This window comes from Micropterus salmoides, unplaced genomic scaffold (assembly GCF_014851395.1).
Source record: "Micropterus salmoides isolate LMB-PRFRI ecotype aquatic unplaced genomic scaffold, ASM1485139v1 Ms_hic_scaffold_18, whole genome shotgun sequence".
NCBI classification, from domain to species: Eukaryota; Metazoa; Chordata; class Actinopteri; order Centrarchiformes; family Centrarchidae; genus Micropterus; species Micropterus salmoides.
The window spans coordinates 4393760-4412123 of NW_024040928.1; the positions used below are offsets into that span (position 1 = coordinate 4393760).

The window sequence follows — 18364 nt, forward strand, 5'->3', positions numbered from 1 at the left end:
CCCTGAGGATTTAAGAAAGTAAACAATACTTAAATACATTAAAAGATTAAAGCCACAGTTTCATAATTGTGCCAACGTAGATCTCCTAAAAGTCTTGATTCTTGACAAAATGGGAGCTTTGGAGAGTTGCAAATTTAAGGTCCAGTGAAAAATTGTAGCCTAGGAAATGTAGATTTTCTGCAAGATACTTTTAATTTATCAGCTTTGCAATTGCACACATTTACAAAACTTAATTATTGACCAAAGAGTCAATATGTTCCTTCAGCTGCCACTACTGTTTTACCGACAGAAACAGAGCTAAGGGGATTTTAGACTGTGAGTCTGAAAGCTGGTATCCAGAGCCTGAGGTGTTTTGGCTGGACGGTGAGGGAAACCTCCTCTCTGCTGGATCTACAGAGACAGTCAGAGGTCCTGATGACCTCTTTACTGTCAGCAGCAGAGGGACTGTGGAGAAGAGACACAGCAACAGCTTCACCTGTAGAGTCCAACAGAAGGACATCAACCAGCCCAGAGAAACTCCCATCCATGTTCCAGGTAGAAACGTTTTGTAAATTGTATGATGTGTTTATTGTTTTAGTTTCAAACAGCTGAGGTCTAGTTTTCTATAAATGCGATCTGTGTTTTATGATTTCAGAGGATTTTTGAGGTCCAGTCCAGTTCTCCTTCCTTCATTATTAGTTTGTCCTGTTACTTGTCTTTTTTGTGTGGAGTAAGTGACAAATAAATTGCAGTGCTTTGTAAATGTCAGGTTACTCTCACAGGGTTAATGGGTGATAGTGAGATGAATTGCAACTGTGTAAATTCATTTGATCAAAATGTCAGTAGCCATTTTACAGTTCCATTTTACTTCCAGTCAGTCAAATTGTTAGGTTCCTTATTTTTCCGATCAATTCCCATATACCTTCCCATAAAGCAAGTCTTTTATATTTGTTGCCTCTTTTTTTTACACAGAGTGCAACAGTTTTATTTTCTTATGTGAAATGTTTCTTAAAGCTAATAGTAAAGATTACAGAATGTATTTCCATTGAGGTAATCACAAGAGTGAAAGACTTCCCTCTTCAGGACTCAATCACTTAACCCTAAATTACATTTCAGTCACTATTTGCACCATAGTCCTGATTTCTTCAGATTCTCTCTCCATCACTTTCTGCAGTAAAACAGTGCTGAAAGTTCAACATCCGTCAGTGTGTGTTAGCCGGAGAACAAGCAACAGGCAGCAGCCACACACAAACACACACAAGTGAAGTAAACTTATAAAAGGCTGAAAGTGACCAAGGTAAGGCAACTTTACTGTTTCGAATCACTCTCACTGCTCTCATAGAGTCAGAGTAACGGCTGTAAAAAAGCAACTGAGCACTACCTGCTCAGCAGGAAAAACCCAGTTAGAGACTAGCTAGGGAACATAGTGGAGCAGTTTGCAGCTGAAGAGCCAGATATTTCCTCAGGTGCAGGTGCAGATGGGTGAGCCAGATAGGGCCGTAAAGGGACAGCTGTATAGAAACAAAACAAAACACAGACAATGTCATCACACAAACGCTAATGTCACAGGCCTCAAGAATGAATAACTTGTGAAGAGATATTGTGTCGTGTTTTGTAGAGGAGAAACAGAGACAGGGGACGTTCCTTGTGATCGTGCTTACACGATGTAAGCATTTTTTATGAAATCAGGAAAAATCTACCAAGGTAACAAAACAATGTTATGTTTGTTTTTCTGAGCTGTTACATATCCCATGGTCTCCAGGACCTCATACAGAATATCAGGCTCAAAGACATGTGACATGAACAGCTGAATGTGTATTTGTTGTGCCTCTATGTCTTATTATGATTTACAGTTTTATTCGGTCAGTCAGTTTTCAGATTGAGCCAGGGGTGTAGGAGCAACTTTGAACATGGGGGGGGGGCTGAAGGGCTAGGCGGTTTGGGGGCATGCCCCCCAAAACCATGCTATTGCATATAACCTGCTCGATATCCACAGCACACATGTATTCACTTATCTTAATGTTACACCTCTGAGCTGTCTGTGATGTTCCCTGTGTCTCACTTGGCCCCGACTCTCCCTGCAACAAATGTTTGTGAACACAGAACTGTCTTCAATGCAAACTTTGATGACATGTTGTTGGCCTAACAAAGTCTTTTCAGAATTTACTATGTCTACTAGCTATCCACACAACTTACAAGCTCGTCCTCCTCAGTTATTTCTACTCCTCCTCCTGTGACCTCTGTCCTCGTCCTCTTAAAATACTGTAGGATGCTCGTGACATTTTTTTTTAAACTGTTAAAGGACATGTAACAGGTTTTTAAGGCCAAGGATGGTCACCGACAGGGGCAAACACATGGCCCAGGAATTTGTCCCTGGTCAGTCCACTCTGCTGTCAAAGCATTTGGCGGGGGTGCTGGGTCTTCAGAGACATTTATTCCTGTATTCTTGAGAATGAAAGTACAATACATAACTAGATGAGCCTTTAAAATAATAAAACTAGAAAACTCTCTTTAACTCTCCTAAAGTAAAGAAATCAACTCAGGTGAGTCCTTGAATACAATAAATAAATAAATAAATAAATAAGCCATATCATCATCATTCTTACCATAAACTGGTGCTTTGACTCTGTTTTGCTTTTGCTCTCATCTATCGCCCTATTGCTTTCTGTCACATGTTCACCATATCAGAGCCAGTACTGGTGCCGCTGCCCAGTGGCAGGTAGAGTACTCATAATCTCTACTCAAGAAGAAGTACAATTACTCTATCTACCATATATTTAAATATATATTACTGTGCAACAGGTTATTTATAGGGACTGCAGTTTGCTTTGCTTGTTGATCATCTGTAATTTAGCTTTTTCTGTTTAAAACAATTATTTTCCTTTTTAAATCTCCATGAATGTGTTGATAAAATCACTTTAAAATATCAGTTTGCTGCCTAGCCACTATGTTTGCTTGTCTCTGTTATTATGGACATGTAGCCCACCGAACCACTTGCTTTGAAATAACACAGGCAGCCCATACAATCTGATTATTCCCAAAGCATCTATATAATCTTAACAATGCAAAGAATCATGTGACAGCAACACGGGAGAAACTCGTTGTTGAAGCAGGTAAACCTACATTCAGAGGAAGCTGTGCGTCAAGCGTAAAGCCCAACGCTTTTAACACGCCATTAATGGAAAGTGAAAGTAGTCACTTGCCGGTGTTAAAGAGTGACGCAAGGTGCTTTCCAGCAGGCCACCAGTACCATGGTGTGCTGGATTTCAGTTGTATTAGTAGAACAATAAAGCCTTAAACTGAAAAGGTATTTGCCTGATTTTCTAAATGTTTGCATCTGCCCAGCTCTGTGCTGTGAGAAGTGCCAGAGACCAGAGCTGATCGCGTAACTGCGCACAGCCTGGATGACAGCTAATTTCAGTTAATGAAGCAAAATGCAGATTACAGACTGGTGAAGTTATGAAGGTATGAATGAAAACTGTAGTGAAATAAAAAGTACATTACTGGCCCAAAGAAAATACTGAGTAAATGTAGGCTACAGTTTTAAACCCACTCCTGCTGCTGGCGTCCCCAAACTGTCTTCAAGTAGGCTTTGAGTAACAGCAGCACAAAAGAAAAGTCTGTAGCCTAATATTGAGGCACTTTGCTTGCACCTGCCTCCAGCGAACAAGCAGATTAAACATGGTCAAGTAAATAACAACCAGACAGAACACAAACCAATACTTGGCAGACAGAAAACTAATAATACAAATAAACTGCAACCTAACAGGGAAAACAGACTGAGACGATTAAACAGAACATAAAGCAGACAAGACCAAAATAATACAAACATAGAACCAGGAGTAAACACTAATGTTGGTCATGAACTAAGACACAGGACTAAAATGCAAATTAACAAAAGAATAAACAAGGCTACAAAGACAAACACAAAACCCCAAACCATAACAGACTAAACACAGGAAAAACATGAACACAAAAACAAAGACCTAACAGAACACTCAGGTAGAAACTCTCTTTCTCTAAGACTATATCTTTCTATGTTCTATAGACAAATTAACAATTTCCACTTCATTTAACATCAACCTGAAAGCAAATGACAACAGAAATCATTTATAATATATTTTAATTGTAAATAAATTCAGGCATCAAGGGGATAAGATTAAATTATGAAGACGATTCTGCAACATAATTTGTGTGGTTTTTGTAAGCCCATGTTAAATGCATCTAATAGTAAAGATAATAAAATCCAACATGGATTTTATAGGAAATCTCAAGACCGAATGATTTTACTCTTCACAACACACTAAACATTCAAATCACAACTTTAAGTTGCATTTCAGGAACTGTTTTCAGTCAGTTCCTTCCGCTATTGTTATGTGATTATTAGGAGTTGGTTTATCGAAATAAGCAGCTGTTGGAGCTAAAAACATTACGGAAGAATGCGACCCAACGTGATAAAATGATTAAATGAGCACCAGTAAAACTCAACACAATAGGACGTTTTTGTCTGCTGCTGTCTTTCATCTCTCCAGTGGAGTGGAATCTCCAGAAAACATTTATGTCACATGCTTCATGTAGGTAATGATTTATTATTATTTCAGGACCACAGACACCTGCACTGTCTCTTAGAAATTACATACAACTTACATGACACAGTAAACACATTTTGAAGGAAAGTTATTCTGGCTGGTTTACATATTGTAGTAATACACTTTTTCGTTGCAAATACAGCATCACTAAACTTTTTGGCAGCTCTAGGTTAAGATTAGGGAAAGATAGTGGTCTGATTAAATACAGCAAAGACGTTGAATGACTAGCGACATTCCATTAAAACCACAATCTTTCCCCAAACTCAACCAAATTGCTACTACTAGGTAAACTACAGCTGAAAGATCAACAACAATATGTCTGTTTTTCCTGGGGAAATCGGAAAGAATGTCATGTGTCTCACACACACACACACACACACACACTTGTGTTAATTAGTCTTGAATGACTAATCTGTGTGTGTTGTCTCCCCCTGAGGCATTTATTAGTTTCTGACTGGTCATCAAAAATATCTCTGAACTCTCTTAATAACCAAGTCACACAAAGGCTGTTCTATGTGATCTCCTTTTGGTAACTAATGTAATATTGTTTCACTTCCATTCACTGAGCCTCCCCTGAAACTGTTAAATTTCATTGGATTAAAATGTCAGTAGCCATTTTACAGTTTTCATTTTTACTTCCAGTCAGTCAAATTGTTAGGTTCCTTTATTTTACCTTCCTATAAAGCAAGTCTTAATTTATTTCCTTTTTTGTTTTTACACAGAGGCCAACATGAATGATGAAACTGATAAAGGAGAAAAGCTGGTTTTTCTTTTCTTTCTATGTGAAATGTTTCTTAAAGCTATTAGTAAAGATTACAGAATGTATTTCCATTGAGCTAATCATAAGATCACACACAAGGGAAGTAAACTTATAAAAGGCTGAAAGTGACCAAGGTACAATAATTTAAAATGGCTATAATCTATAAAAAGTTTTTATGACCACAACGCATCAACTGACAATGAGAACAGTGTGAAAGGTGCCACTCGTAGTGATGGACCTTCAGAGAATTATGAGCTGAATCTGCAGCTCCCCTCAGCTTTATGGAGCTTTAGAGTGAGTTTCATCTCATTGTTATCTGTCCGACAGCAACTTTACTGTTTCGAATCACTCTCACTGCTCTCATAGAGTCAGAGTAACGGCTGTAAAAAAGCCACTGAGCACTACCTGCTCAACAGGAAAAACCCAGTTAGAGACTAGCTAGGGAACATAGTGGAGCAGTTTGCAGCTGAAGAGCCACATATTTCTCTCAGGTGCAGGTGCAGATGGGTGAGCCAGATAGTTCTCTTATGGCTGGGAGGCCCTGGCCAGATTGAATTCCTTGGGGGGAAAAGCGGCTCTGCAGTCTGGTGGTGCGGCAGCTGAAACTTCGATATCTTTTCCCAGAAGGCAGCAGGGTGAACATTTTCTGGCTGGGTGGGTACTGTCCTTTAGTATCCTCTGGGCTCTGCGTAGGCACCTCACCTGACCGATATCACTAATGCTCGGGAGATTGGTACCAATGATCTTCTCAGCAGTTTTAATCACCCGCTTTAATCTATCGCCTGTCATTCAGACTAGACATTGGCTTTTTAGGTACATGAACGATGGTGGCTGTCTTGAAGCAGGTGGGAACCCTCTCCTGAGACAGTGAGATGTTGAAAATGTCAGTAACAACATCAACTAGCTGATTGGCACAGGTTTTTAGTACACAGCCAGGGATGTTATCAGGCCCAGCAGCTTTGCTCATATTCACTCTCAGCAGGACTCTCCTCACGTCTGCTGTGGATACTGACAGCGGCCGGGTCCTCTGGAGGTGGAGTAGACTTTCCATCTGACTCCTTGTTGAGGAGATCAAAGTTCATCTGGTAATGTGGCCTCACACATGGGGAGCTCCTGCTTTTATAACCTGTGATGTTTTTGATGGCCTGCCACATATCTTTGGTGGTCTCTGCTGATGTCTCCTCCACCTCCTTGAGCCCTCACCTCTCCATTCATCCAGGTCGTCTGGTTGGGAAATGGTTTTATTGTCTTAGTGATCATCACTTTGCTGAAAACAAGCAGGCTCATTGACTCTCCCCTGGATTAACAGAGTTTATAAAAAACTGCCCTCTCAGATAATCACAGCATCACAGAATCCCAGAAAGCCTGAGTCCAAAGTCCCAAAGCATCTCTGTAATCCTTGCCACCCACACCCAGGTGTATCACACTAACAGGAACTGGGCAAGCTGTTGCCCAACAGAGCAGAAGGAGCTTATGCTGCTGGAGGTCTGCCGTCTGCTTAAGGTGCTGTCTGTTAGTCTGGTCAACTTTAGTAAATACCTTGCTCATGTGTAGTTGTGTTGTATGAAACACAAAGGTAAATTATGTTTTCATTTGGAATAATTACCAACACCATACATACATATCCTTCACATGACACATACCACCACATACACATTTTGTTTTGCTTCAACTCGTGCCATCCCACATGCTCACGTAACTGTATTGGGTTTTTCTTTTCTGTCTTTTGTAGCTGCACATTCTGTTTTTGTATTTTCAACTGTTGCAGAATTACTGAAGTTAGATGTGTATACTGTTAAATTATCCAACAAATGATCATTTTAAAAAAAAGAAATTGATGGTGGTAGTGGTGGTGGGTAGGTTTCATTACATAAGAGTCTACTGACAACCCTGATTGTCACTAGGGGGATTCTCTTGTGGGTATGTTTACCAGATCAGTTGCTGTATTGAACTTCTTCCGAGAACTAAATGTTGTAGTTTTTAAGTAGTTTGTTTTCTTAGTGGACTTAATTTGGGTAACAGGTGAGGTATGGGTCACATACTTGTGACACTTGGGGTCACTTACAGACCTAGAAAGAAGTAGATTTACCTGTACTTCACTGGCAAGAGTTCCTTCTGCTGTCGAGCTCTCTGTCAGTAAATAACGACAGCTGGGCAGATAGGAGTACATGTTACCTAGGAGCCAAGGCCACGACATATGGTGTGCTTGATGTACTTCTTCAACCGTAGATAATAATAATAATAATAATGATCTTTATTTATAGAGCACATTTCAAAAAGCATGAAAAGATTGAAAAGACTAAAATACACGTTTAAGAAAAATATAAAATTTGTAAAATAGAATAAAATAAAAGGGATAAAATAAAGTCAAATAAGATCGGGAAAGGCTCTCCTATAAAAATACGTTTTAAGAAGGGACTTAAAAGAGTTCACTGACTCAGCCGACCTGATTTCCTCGAAATTTAAAATACTATCAAACCAAACACCAAGGTTCTTTGCCAAAGGCTTAATGTGATTTACTAGGGAACCAGCAGATGGCAGTATTTGTTTTGCCATCTGCTGAGACCCGATGACCAGGCTTTCTGTTTTGTCTGAGTTCAGCTGGAGGAAATTATTTGACATCCATTTTTTAACTTCAGATGTTTACAGAATCACTGTCTCTTATCCACTCTTAGGATGTAACACATGTGACCTCCGACCGTGATAACGCATTTGAGTCTAGCATCCAGTAGGATAGCTACCCATATTTAGGCCAATAAAGAATGACCTTATATGGGATACATGATAGACTCTATGGGCTAGCGGAGGGATAAATACTGTGGGACAAAAAGGAATGTTTAAATTTGGTTTGGACTTACACTGTGTTCTGTGCTGGTGCCTTTGCCTCCTCGGCAGAGTATCAGTAACTGCGCAGTGTAAGCAATTAAACTTTCTTCTTCACTAGGAGTGGACTCACTCAAAAGCTTTTCCATCACGCTGACATGAAGCACAATGTTACTAATTTGACAGGTAGTCTATACGTTTGTGAATTCAGTTTCCTTCATACTGTACTTTTTTATATATATATTATTTTTACAATACCTCTATTGTTAATGGAATCTGTTTTCTGATCTGCAATCACTATTATTGAATTTTTTTATCCACTACTGTCGTCCAGTAACCACTTATGTCATAGACATACTGTATCTTACATTCATAGACAAATGCACTACTGTAAAACAGTAAAGTGATCAGATTGAATTCTGAAATGCTATCTCCTAACTGTAATTTTTAATGACCAGTCCCCCTGAGTACTGTCAGTTTTCAGGCTTTTTGTGAGAGCCAAGCTGAGGACATATACATAACATCTGTTGTGTACGTTAATGCTGCTGGCACATGCACACACACTGTCAACAGACACAGGTCTCTAATCTCTGCGCAGCCCTATTTTGTCCCTATCATTTACTGGACTTGCTACATTACACTAACTAGCGAAAAGAAAATCCCTGCATTTCTGCATTGCGACACTGTATTTAATCTGTTATCACTGGATCAGCTGCCTGAAAACAAAAACTGAAAGATACTGTCAGTGACAATAGCTGCATTGTTACTTCGACTTATGTAAGAGTTGAAAAGAACAGCATGTTGGCTTAACATCATTGCTGTTACCAGCAACCAATACATTTCTTATAAGGCTGAAAATCTGATGTATTCTGAACAGTGAGGACAAGCCTTTTAGCTTTGGTAGAGCATGGCTAGTGTGTCTGTGTGTCGGGGGGTCAAGCAGCTTTACCTGCTTGAGGTGGATCAGTAGTGATTGGCTGACACTTGTGTAACAGTCTCAGGTGGCTATGCTGTGCTATTCTCAGCTGTTTCCCATCCAGCTCTTTCTCTCTCAGGCTTGCACAACAAGTGCGTTGTAAAAGCTGAGCCCCCCGAGGACAGAGATCATGTCAGGGATGTCAGGAGCTATTCATGGGTGAGCAGGCATCTGTCTACTGAGAATATGTGGCTTAAGAATAGATTCAAATGAATAACAGAAAGCGCCATTGATTCAGTGCTGTTTTGGACGTTTTGGCGCAGTAGGCCTGACATGCATTGGCAAAAGTGTGTGAATTGAGCTTTTAATCATGATATTTTGTAATTATAATAACTTTATTAAAATTTGATTATTCTTCACTCATATTCTAGTCTGTGTAAAATTGGTCGGACACCTTTCACCAATACACCATTGATCCATTTAGGGAGTCAGATTAGGGGTGTGATGAAACATTGAGACGGAACATTTGCACAAGACTGGCGTCCATGAGTACAAGACAAGAATATATTTTAATAGACCTAGTATTTGGAAAAATATTTATAAATAAAATATTTGATTGGGGAAGATTTTTAGCATTAAACACTTAATTTCCTGCATTCTGGAGACATTTCCTGACCCCCACCAAAGCTCGTTACAATGGAGGTCGAACATAATCAAAGAGTCCAGGAGTTATGCAAGAAAAACATAAGTTTATTGAAATAAACATGAAATAAAATTTAATTCAAACAAAACAACAAATCTAATGGGCTGGCCAAAACAAACAAAAGAAAGGGAAGCCCTCCAGACCAGCCCACAAAGGGCCGGAGGATCTGGAGGCTCCCCCTCTACCCTAAACCAATCCCTAACTAAACAAACAGAAATAAAGCCACGAAAACTAAACTACCAGTCCCATCAGAAATATGAGAAAAGAACAATGATCAAAGGAATACAAATCAGTCACAATCTCTGTGGTCTGCGGCTGCCATGTCATTTCAGTGCAACAGTGTCTTCTTTGCTGTTCCCTTGTTGATGATGCTCCCTTCAAACAACAATATCACTACATTGTAAAAAAAAAAAAAGAAAAAAGAAAAAGAAAAGTTAATCCATAACAACATCCTTTGGCACTTGACAGTCTGCTTATTTGACTTAGTGGTGGTGACAATCTCTGTGATCTGTATATGACTAAGTATTGTTTAGAATACTCACTGCTCTGGCAAAAGTGCACCAAAGATACCGGAAAGGGCAAAGGGTGGAGTCACGCAGTGCTTATTTAGTTTGAAGGGTGTGGAGTTTGATGATCATACAGAAGATTTTCATCATGTTCTTTATTTATTGTTCCAAGTAAACCGTTGACTTCAGTGATAAAATAACTAGATAGAATTCCAACGAGTAGTGATTACCATATTTATTAATAGCCTCTCTGTCTATGTGGGACAGGCCTTTAATTCCTGCTATCAAATTGTTTATTTCAACCAGACTGAATATTATTTGTATAAAACTTAGGCTACTGAATTACATATGAATTAAGAATCATTCATTTGAAATAGCTCCGAGAGATGGTGCAATGGTTCATCTAGGCCAACCTCAGAGAGAGAGAGAGAGAGAGAGAGAGAGAGAGAGAGAGAGATATCAACATAGCCTACCTTAGAAAGGATGCCAAAGGTTACCGTAGTATATTTCAACTTGGATTCAAGTTTTGACTCTTTTGATCCGTGGACCTTACTGACTAAAGAGATATTCTGACTTAATGACTACTTTAAAGTCAGTAAATCTGAATGAATTATACTTTTGTGCTCATGGTTTCTGTAAAATGAACTGAAAGATTGAATTGTGGAGAACCTTTTTATGATGTGTCGCATGTCCATATTGACAGAAGTTTAGACATTTACATTTGCATGCACGATCTAAGCAGCTCAGAACCAGAGCCCATGTCTAAGTGAGCCCTGCATTTATTTGTCAAAACCTGTAGCCGCACCCAGCCAGTAAAAGGGACTTGCTGTTTAACTGGGGCTCAGCTATATTTACAGTACATGCATTTATGTTGTGCACGTCCATCTGGTGGGGCAGTGTCGCTGTAGATTCTCAGTGAACTAGCAAACTGGCTTGAGCTTAGCAGTCAAAAAGAAAGGTGGCGTCCAGCCCCCTCTTATGAGTTTCTCGTCACCCAGACCTAAAACACCTGAGGGAAAAAAGTCACCATTATCTAGAATTGTACATCATGGTCAGCGGGGGGAGAATGTAACAGGGAGAATGTAACAATAACATATAATATATAATGCAGTAATCAGTAGCTTATTTTTTACTTAAGTTACTTTTTTTGGACAACGCAGAGGTTTCTTCTATATTTACATTGCATTGCAGGTTTTATTATTGTGCAAATAAACCTTTCTCAAAGCATTTTATTTGTTAATCAACATTTCTTGGTGCAAGCTGTTTTCCAGAACATTTTAAACAAATGCTTTCAAAAAGTGGTGGCTACATGTCGCAGTGTAAATGACCCTCCCTACCTGCTCCCTCCCTACAGGTTGAGTTCATGCTTACCGCTTCACCTCCACTCTCCCCCTGCTCTCTCTCTCACTCGGCCCTGTCACTTTGACCCTCTGTTTCGCTAATACCATATATTCGCAGGGTACTGTAGCTACAGTTACTGTAGTGTCCAGTCCTACAACACTGAGGTGGTTTTCTTGCCAGGTTTAACTCCTGGCTTGGTATTTAGTGCATTGTGATTGGTGAGTTTATTTAACAATGCAATGGGTCACAAAATAAAAAGTATTTTTTGGTATCTGCCCTAGGTGACTGCTTAGCTTGCCCATGCCTGAAATCAGCCCTGCGTGTATTTGACATTGCTTTGTCTTATAATATTGGGGTTTGGGTAAAAATGACTTATGTCTGTCATTCTTCTGAATGTGGCCAGTGTGCCAATGTAGGGTCTTGAGACAAAAAAAGTTTAATCTGACCGAACTTTTGCTTCAACACTGCGTCATCTGAAGAAAATGCTGCTTTGGCCAATCAAACACAATGCAAACACACATTCCTGGTGGATTAGTGTGTAACATGAACTAGTAATTGAGAGGTTAAAAATCCTGTCTGTGAGTATTACAAACCATTGTGCAATTTTGGTGTTTCTGACCCCTAGCATGGACATGGGAATGTTGAACTTTGTGGATCACCATTTTGTTTGTCTCATTCATGAGCACAAAGGTGCACACAGTCCTGCTAATGGTTTCACACTATTCCACTGAGAGGTGGTAATGCACAAACAAATGTTAATGCTCCAGCAAAGGTTCCTGTCTGGACACAAGCAATGTGGGTGTTACCACCATCAGTGTCTAGACTCCATTCATTTTAAATACCATGATGTCACAATAGGGACTTTTCACATTTTAATATTCATTGTGCACATGTCAGTAAACTATTTGTTCACTCACATGAAGTCTCTCGTGATTGAAATATAATAACACAGCACAACCATCAAAACATGTACAGTAAGCAGTGATAGATAACACGCTGTATACAAAGACCAGAGATAAAGTCCTTATCTTGTATTATAAATTTCCAGAGAAGCAGGATTCACTTCCTGAAGATCCTTCTCATTGTACAATGGAATAAACTTTTGTAGTACCTTCATGCTGCACACAGAACATAACAGATAAATAAATGTATATTAGAATAGGATAACATATAAAATAAATACAAGAAACAATATAGGCCTGTGCAGTTATTTCTATTCAAATATACATATATGTATGTATAAACCCAGGAAACACTTCTACAGTGCATTTTTTGAATTGGCGTTTGGTGGAATGTAAACAGTAGCAACAAGATAGTGATGATAAATAAGGTTTTCATCTTTACATAGAAAGTCAGAAATTTGGGAAACAGTGTCTACTTTGTCTGCGTTAGAGCACCAAGCATCATCAATGGAAGCACAAAGTCTGTCTCCTCTCATTTTGCCGAAGTCTCGCACTCTGTCGGCTAAGAACATGGTCTGCCTGGCGAGTGCTTTATTCGGGAATTTGATGGAATAGGTCTTTGTAAAGATGTAGTTACAAAAGTCTCTGATTTCCCATCGTTTGGTCAGCTTGATCCCATTTCAACCAGACCAGCCATTAGCAGTTTTAAGGCCAAGCTAGCTTAGCATGGCTCCTGTCCCGGATCTCTTTCCTCTCATATGGGACAATCACCGATGGTGGTGCCTGGCTGGGTGGATTGTCTCAAGGGCCGCTGCTCTTTAATCCAAACCCTGGCTTCCTTATCCAGTGTCATGTGTTTCAGAAATAAAATATAGTTTGAGCTGCAGCATCGGCATGAACAGCCGTTGTCAAAGTCAGCATCTCCTGAAACAGTGTATTAGAAAAACTTTGGCCCTTTAAATCAAAACCAATCAGACACAACCCAGTGATGACTTAGCAAAAAGCTACCGGCTGCTGCATCTACATGCGCCCATGGCCTCAGATCACTGATCTCCTCAGTGTGTATTTCCACGTTCTGTTCCTGCTCGACAATCATGTCATGTAGGCTAAACATAGAAGTAAAATGTCAGATAGGCCACTAGCACAATATATAATATACCCTATGTAATTACATCTAAAATTATAAATAATAATGTGGTATGAGATTAAATGTATCAGCTAGCAAATACAAATCAAAGATGATGTACCTGTCCTCCAGGCAGGGTGGAGTCACGCAGCGCTTATTTAGTTTGAAGGGTGTGGAGTTGTCATCATGTTCTTTATTTATTATTCCAAGTAAACCGGTGACTCCAGTGATAAAATAACTAGATAGAATTCCAACGAGTAGTGATTACCATATATTTATTAATAGCCTCTCTTTCTATATGGGACAGGCCTTAAACCAGACTGAATATTATACTGTATATATCAAAACCTGTAGCCGCACCCAGCCAGTAAAAGGGACTCACTGTAACTGGGGCTCAGCTAGATTTACAGTACATGCATTTATGTTGTGCACGTCCATCTGGTGGGGCAGTGTCGCTTTAGAGTGACTCACTGATTTGTTCCAGCGTAACAGCATTACGTTCAGACAGCAAGTCCTGCAGCCTCTGTGATTTTAGAGAGGAATCTTAATTAATTAACGGGATAGTTTTGTAGATGGAGCCCATCTGTGGTCTATAATTGAATTTTCCTGAGTGTTTTCACATATTTAGATAGAGTATTTTACCTGTCCAAAAAATAGGGAGCCAGGGTGGGGGTTAATAAACCGAGAAAAAAAATCCTAGATGAAAGTCTGAAATTTACAAGAAGAAATTCCCTGGAATTAATGTTATAAAAAATTTAAAATCACTCTGTGTTCTTCTGAATAGGCCCAATCCAAGGCAAAGTCTCTAAGGTGAATGATAGCGACTGTGGGCTAAACTCAGGAGTATTTCCTCACTGCTAAATCCGATTGCAAAGTTTAATACAACTTTCCAGTGCATGCATACTATGCTACTATGCTACTACACAGCAGACGTGTGTGTGAGGTTGCAGCCTTGCAAAGTGACGTTTCTCTCATAAATGTGTGACAATAATGTCAGAGAATATTCATATTATTGAATGTTATATTATGTGTATTGTCTTTGTGTCTTCAGTGAAGTGCTGGATTTCATATTTAAAGTATGTGTTTCATATTGTTATCCCCAATTCAGTAGAACTGGCTCAGTAGCATAAACAATGTTTTATTGGTGGATACAAGAACTGCACAGGATTCAAACATTTAAGTTAAATCAGCTTTTCTTTTAAGAGGATGTAAACGTATCATCATGTTCAGCTCAAAGATGTATTTTGGTGAGAAATACTGAATGTAAATGAAGTTTAAAGATGGAGATGAAGACAAGTCCATCTTTAAGCTTTTAGTACCTGAAGCAATAGTCCAACACTATTACAGCCCCTTGCATTGTTTTAGTGCAAGACCCGCTTAGTCTTTAATTGTGTGATGTGGACCATTCACACAGTGAACAGTTTTTACCTTCTTCTGTGCATCTTCACATCACCTTCAAACAAAGAAGGCCGAGTTGAGCTGCAGTTATAATGCACACAAAATGGCGCACAATAACAAGTCAATAAAAAGCATTTTTGTTTTACAGTAAAACTTTGAATAATAGCCCGGGCTTTTATTTGCTAAAATCACTGAATTGACCCTGCCTTTATTTGGGACAGGCGTCCATATGGGACAGGCCTTTAATTCTTTTTGCACAAAACTGAAACTACTATGAACCAGTTTATTTATTTCAAACAGAATAATACTTATGTAAAAATGATCAAATAATGTCATTCATTTGATCTAGCCCCAATTTTGAAGTAACATTACAACAACAACAAGGTGCAGGATGAGAGAAGTTAGCAGAAAGAGAGCGATGGACTTCACATGACTGATGGATTCATAACTGATGGTTGGACTCTTACAGACTAAAGGAATATAAATAATCAAGGAACGGACACATTCGGACTTAACGAGCGCTTCAAAGTTGAAGTTTTACGGTAATACCACTTGTAGTTGCATGTAATACAAATTAGTCATCTTTAGTCCTCTGTTTGTTGGAGAATAAAACTCTGTTTTCAGCATAAACACATTTGAACTTAAAATACAATAATACAATATAAAAATACAAAAGATGGCTTTTAACGGGGATAAGGGTATAATAAAATATCAGTACAGTACACGTCAAATGCTCCTGGAAACCAGTTTTAGAAGGACATACTCCTACGTCTCCGTGTCACTTTTGTTCCTAGCCCGTTAGCCCGAGGATACGCACAAATCTTTTCATTGGACAAATCAGTAGGACTGTCCTCACTCAGTGCTCCTGATCTCTTAATTTAGTAAACGTACTTGACATGGAAGACCTGATAATCATTTGTGAGGGTGTGTTCGTTCTGGGGATATCTATATCTATCTCAGGGTCTGACTCACGATTTGGACTAGAGAAGGCTCGCCATCTCCTCAGAATCATCTCCAGTGTATCGGTCTTTGACCCCCGTAGTGCTTCGTAACACTTGGGTAAGAAATGACAAAATATGATGCCATAGCTGGATACTAGAATGGCTGAAGCCTGCACAGGAGTACTGTTTTCATTGTTGGTGATATAGACTGGAACAAAACACACCCACACAAACAAGTACATCAGCATGCTAAAAATGATGTAGCCAGTTTCACTGAACTCCTGAGGAACTGTCCTGCCTTTGAAGGCCAAGAGGAAGCCAACCAATGCTAGCAGAGCTATGTAGCTCAACATAATGCCAAAACCTATGTATGTGGCACCTTCACGACACTGGATTATTCTCTTCATGCTTTGTGGAGATTGAGGTGCGTCATCAATGTAAGGAGAGTCAAAAATCAGCCACAGAAGACAGATGAGTCCCTGGACAGCAGTTATGATGATGACAATTACAGGTGGCTTGTACAGTGCGTGTAGTCGCCTGTTTGTCATTTGACCAAAGGGAAGGAAAGCCAGGAAGGTACGATAGGCTTTTACCAGATTGCAGGACACACACAGGGTGAAGCCCATCCCGTACATTACCTGGCGGGCCCGGCAGAGGTGCACAATGGGCTTGCCCATGAAGCATATCACACTTGCGAAGCTCACTGCCAGACCAGCCATCATCACACAGGACAATCTCACCTCCGCTCTTTTCATAGGTGGGGAATCTCTGTACACCAAAAAGATAATGAAGGTAACCAACAAGAGCAGAATGCCAAAGGCTGCAGCTGCCATCATGGTGATGGGATGAGGATCATTCCATCGCAGGTAGGACTCCAATCTTGGCTCGCAATGATTCCAACCCTTGAGAGACCAGGTTCCATTGGGACACTCTTTGCAGTTATGAAGATCTGAAAATGGTGATGTACTGGTTAAGTAGGATAAGGTCATTCTGGTTTATTTAGGTCTGCAGCAGTCATTTTCAATGACGAAATGACAGTTTGCTACAATAAAAAGTACCGAGTGTATAGCTCACTACTTCAGTTCACCAAAACATGTTGTTGTGATACAGTGTACATTTTTTGTCCCCTCAAAATAACACATCACACAGCCATTAATGTCTAAACCGCTGGCAACAAAAGTGAACCCGTAAGTGAAAATGTCCAAATTGGGCCCAATTAGCCATTTTCCCTCCCTGGTGTCATGTGACTCATTATTGTTACAAGGTTTCAGGTGTGAATGGGGAGCAGGTGTGTTAAATTTGGTGTTATCGCTCTCACACTCCCTCATACTGGTCACTGGAAGTTCAATATGGCAATTCATGGCAAAGAAAAACTGAAAAAAAGAATTGTTGCCCTACATAAAGATGGCCTAGGAGATAAGAAGATTTAGACATTAATGGCTGTGTGATGTGTTATTTTGAGGGGACAGCAAATTTACACTGTTATACAAGCTGTACACTCACTTTACATTTTTCACAAGTGTCATTTCTTCAGTGTTGTCACATGAAAAGATATAATCAAATATTTACAAAATGTGAGGGGTGGACTCACTTTTGTGAGATACTGTGCATTGAGAAGAGACCTCATGTGGACAGCATTATTCGATGTATGCTTAGTCTAAAATGCCATGTGTCATGTTTGTTTACATTTTGAAGCTAAATTTAATATAAAATGAGCATGACAATCAGGCATACCCTGGGCATCTGAATAGGTCCCCTCCACACATTGGGTGCAGTTGTAACAGCAGGACACGTTCAAGATCTTCTTTACCCAGCCAGGGTTGCAGTGCTCTGAGCATCTAGACTGAGGGGACTTAGATAAACAAGATGACAACTTAGAACTGAACAGTCTGTAGAGAGATAGACTGTAGATATTTAAAGGTCGGGTATGTGATAGTAATCCAGTACACTTCTTTTTGTCAAATTCAGTGAATATCTCCACGCTGTCTGTTGTGTGTGTGTGTGTGTGTGTGTGTGTGTGTGTGTGTCAGGTCGGTACATTGCTCTGTAAATGGGAAACAAACAAAGTGACTCAGACTGAGACACACGACCCTATGACAGCCATGATTTGTGTGTCAATAACGTTAAATGACTTGCCCACAGACATTCAGCCTACTTTCTGGTTCACCAAAACATGTTGTTGTGATGTTAGCTCTAGCAGCAGGAGAGTTGTGAGTGTCGCTGTCTGGAGCTGCTGTGCTGCTCTGGGACTGTCTCATCCTCTCTGCATATTAGCTTCACAGCATCAACTGTAACAACAGTTAGCTAACCCACAAAGTAGCTACATGTTACAGCTGTCAAGTTACATTACTTGCTGTGATGCTGTTCATACTATATCATG

General features: G+C 39.7%; 1 protein-coding gene across 1 annotated transcript; it reads right to left on the reverse strand.

The window, feature by feature from the left end:
* Positions 1-15899: 15899 nt before the first annotated feature.
* On the reverse strand, positions 15900-18005 carry LOC119909317 (G-protein coupled receptor family C group 6 member A-like). Its single transcript, XM_038727502.1, has 2 exons — positions 17719-18005; positions 15900-16933 (listed from the first exon to the last, which is right to left on the reverse strand). Exon 2 carries the CDS (start codon positions 16818-16820, stop codon positions 15900-15902), a length of 921 nt encoding a protein of 306 aa, XP_038583430.1. The 5' UTR covers positions 16821-16933; positions 17719-18005.
* Between the last annotated feature and the right edge of the window lie 359 nt (positions 18006-18364).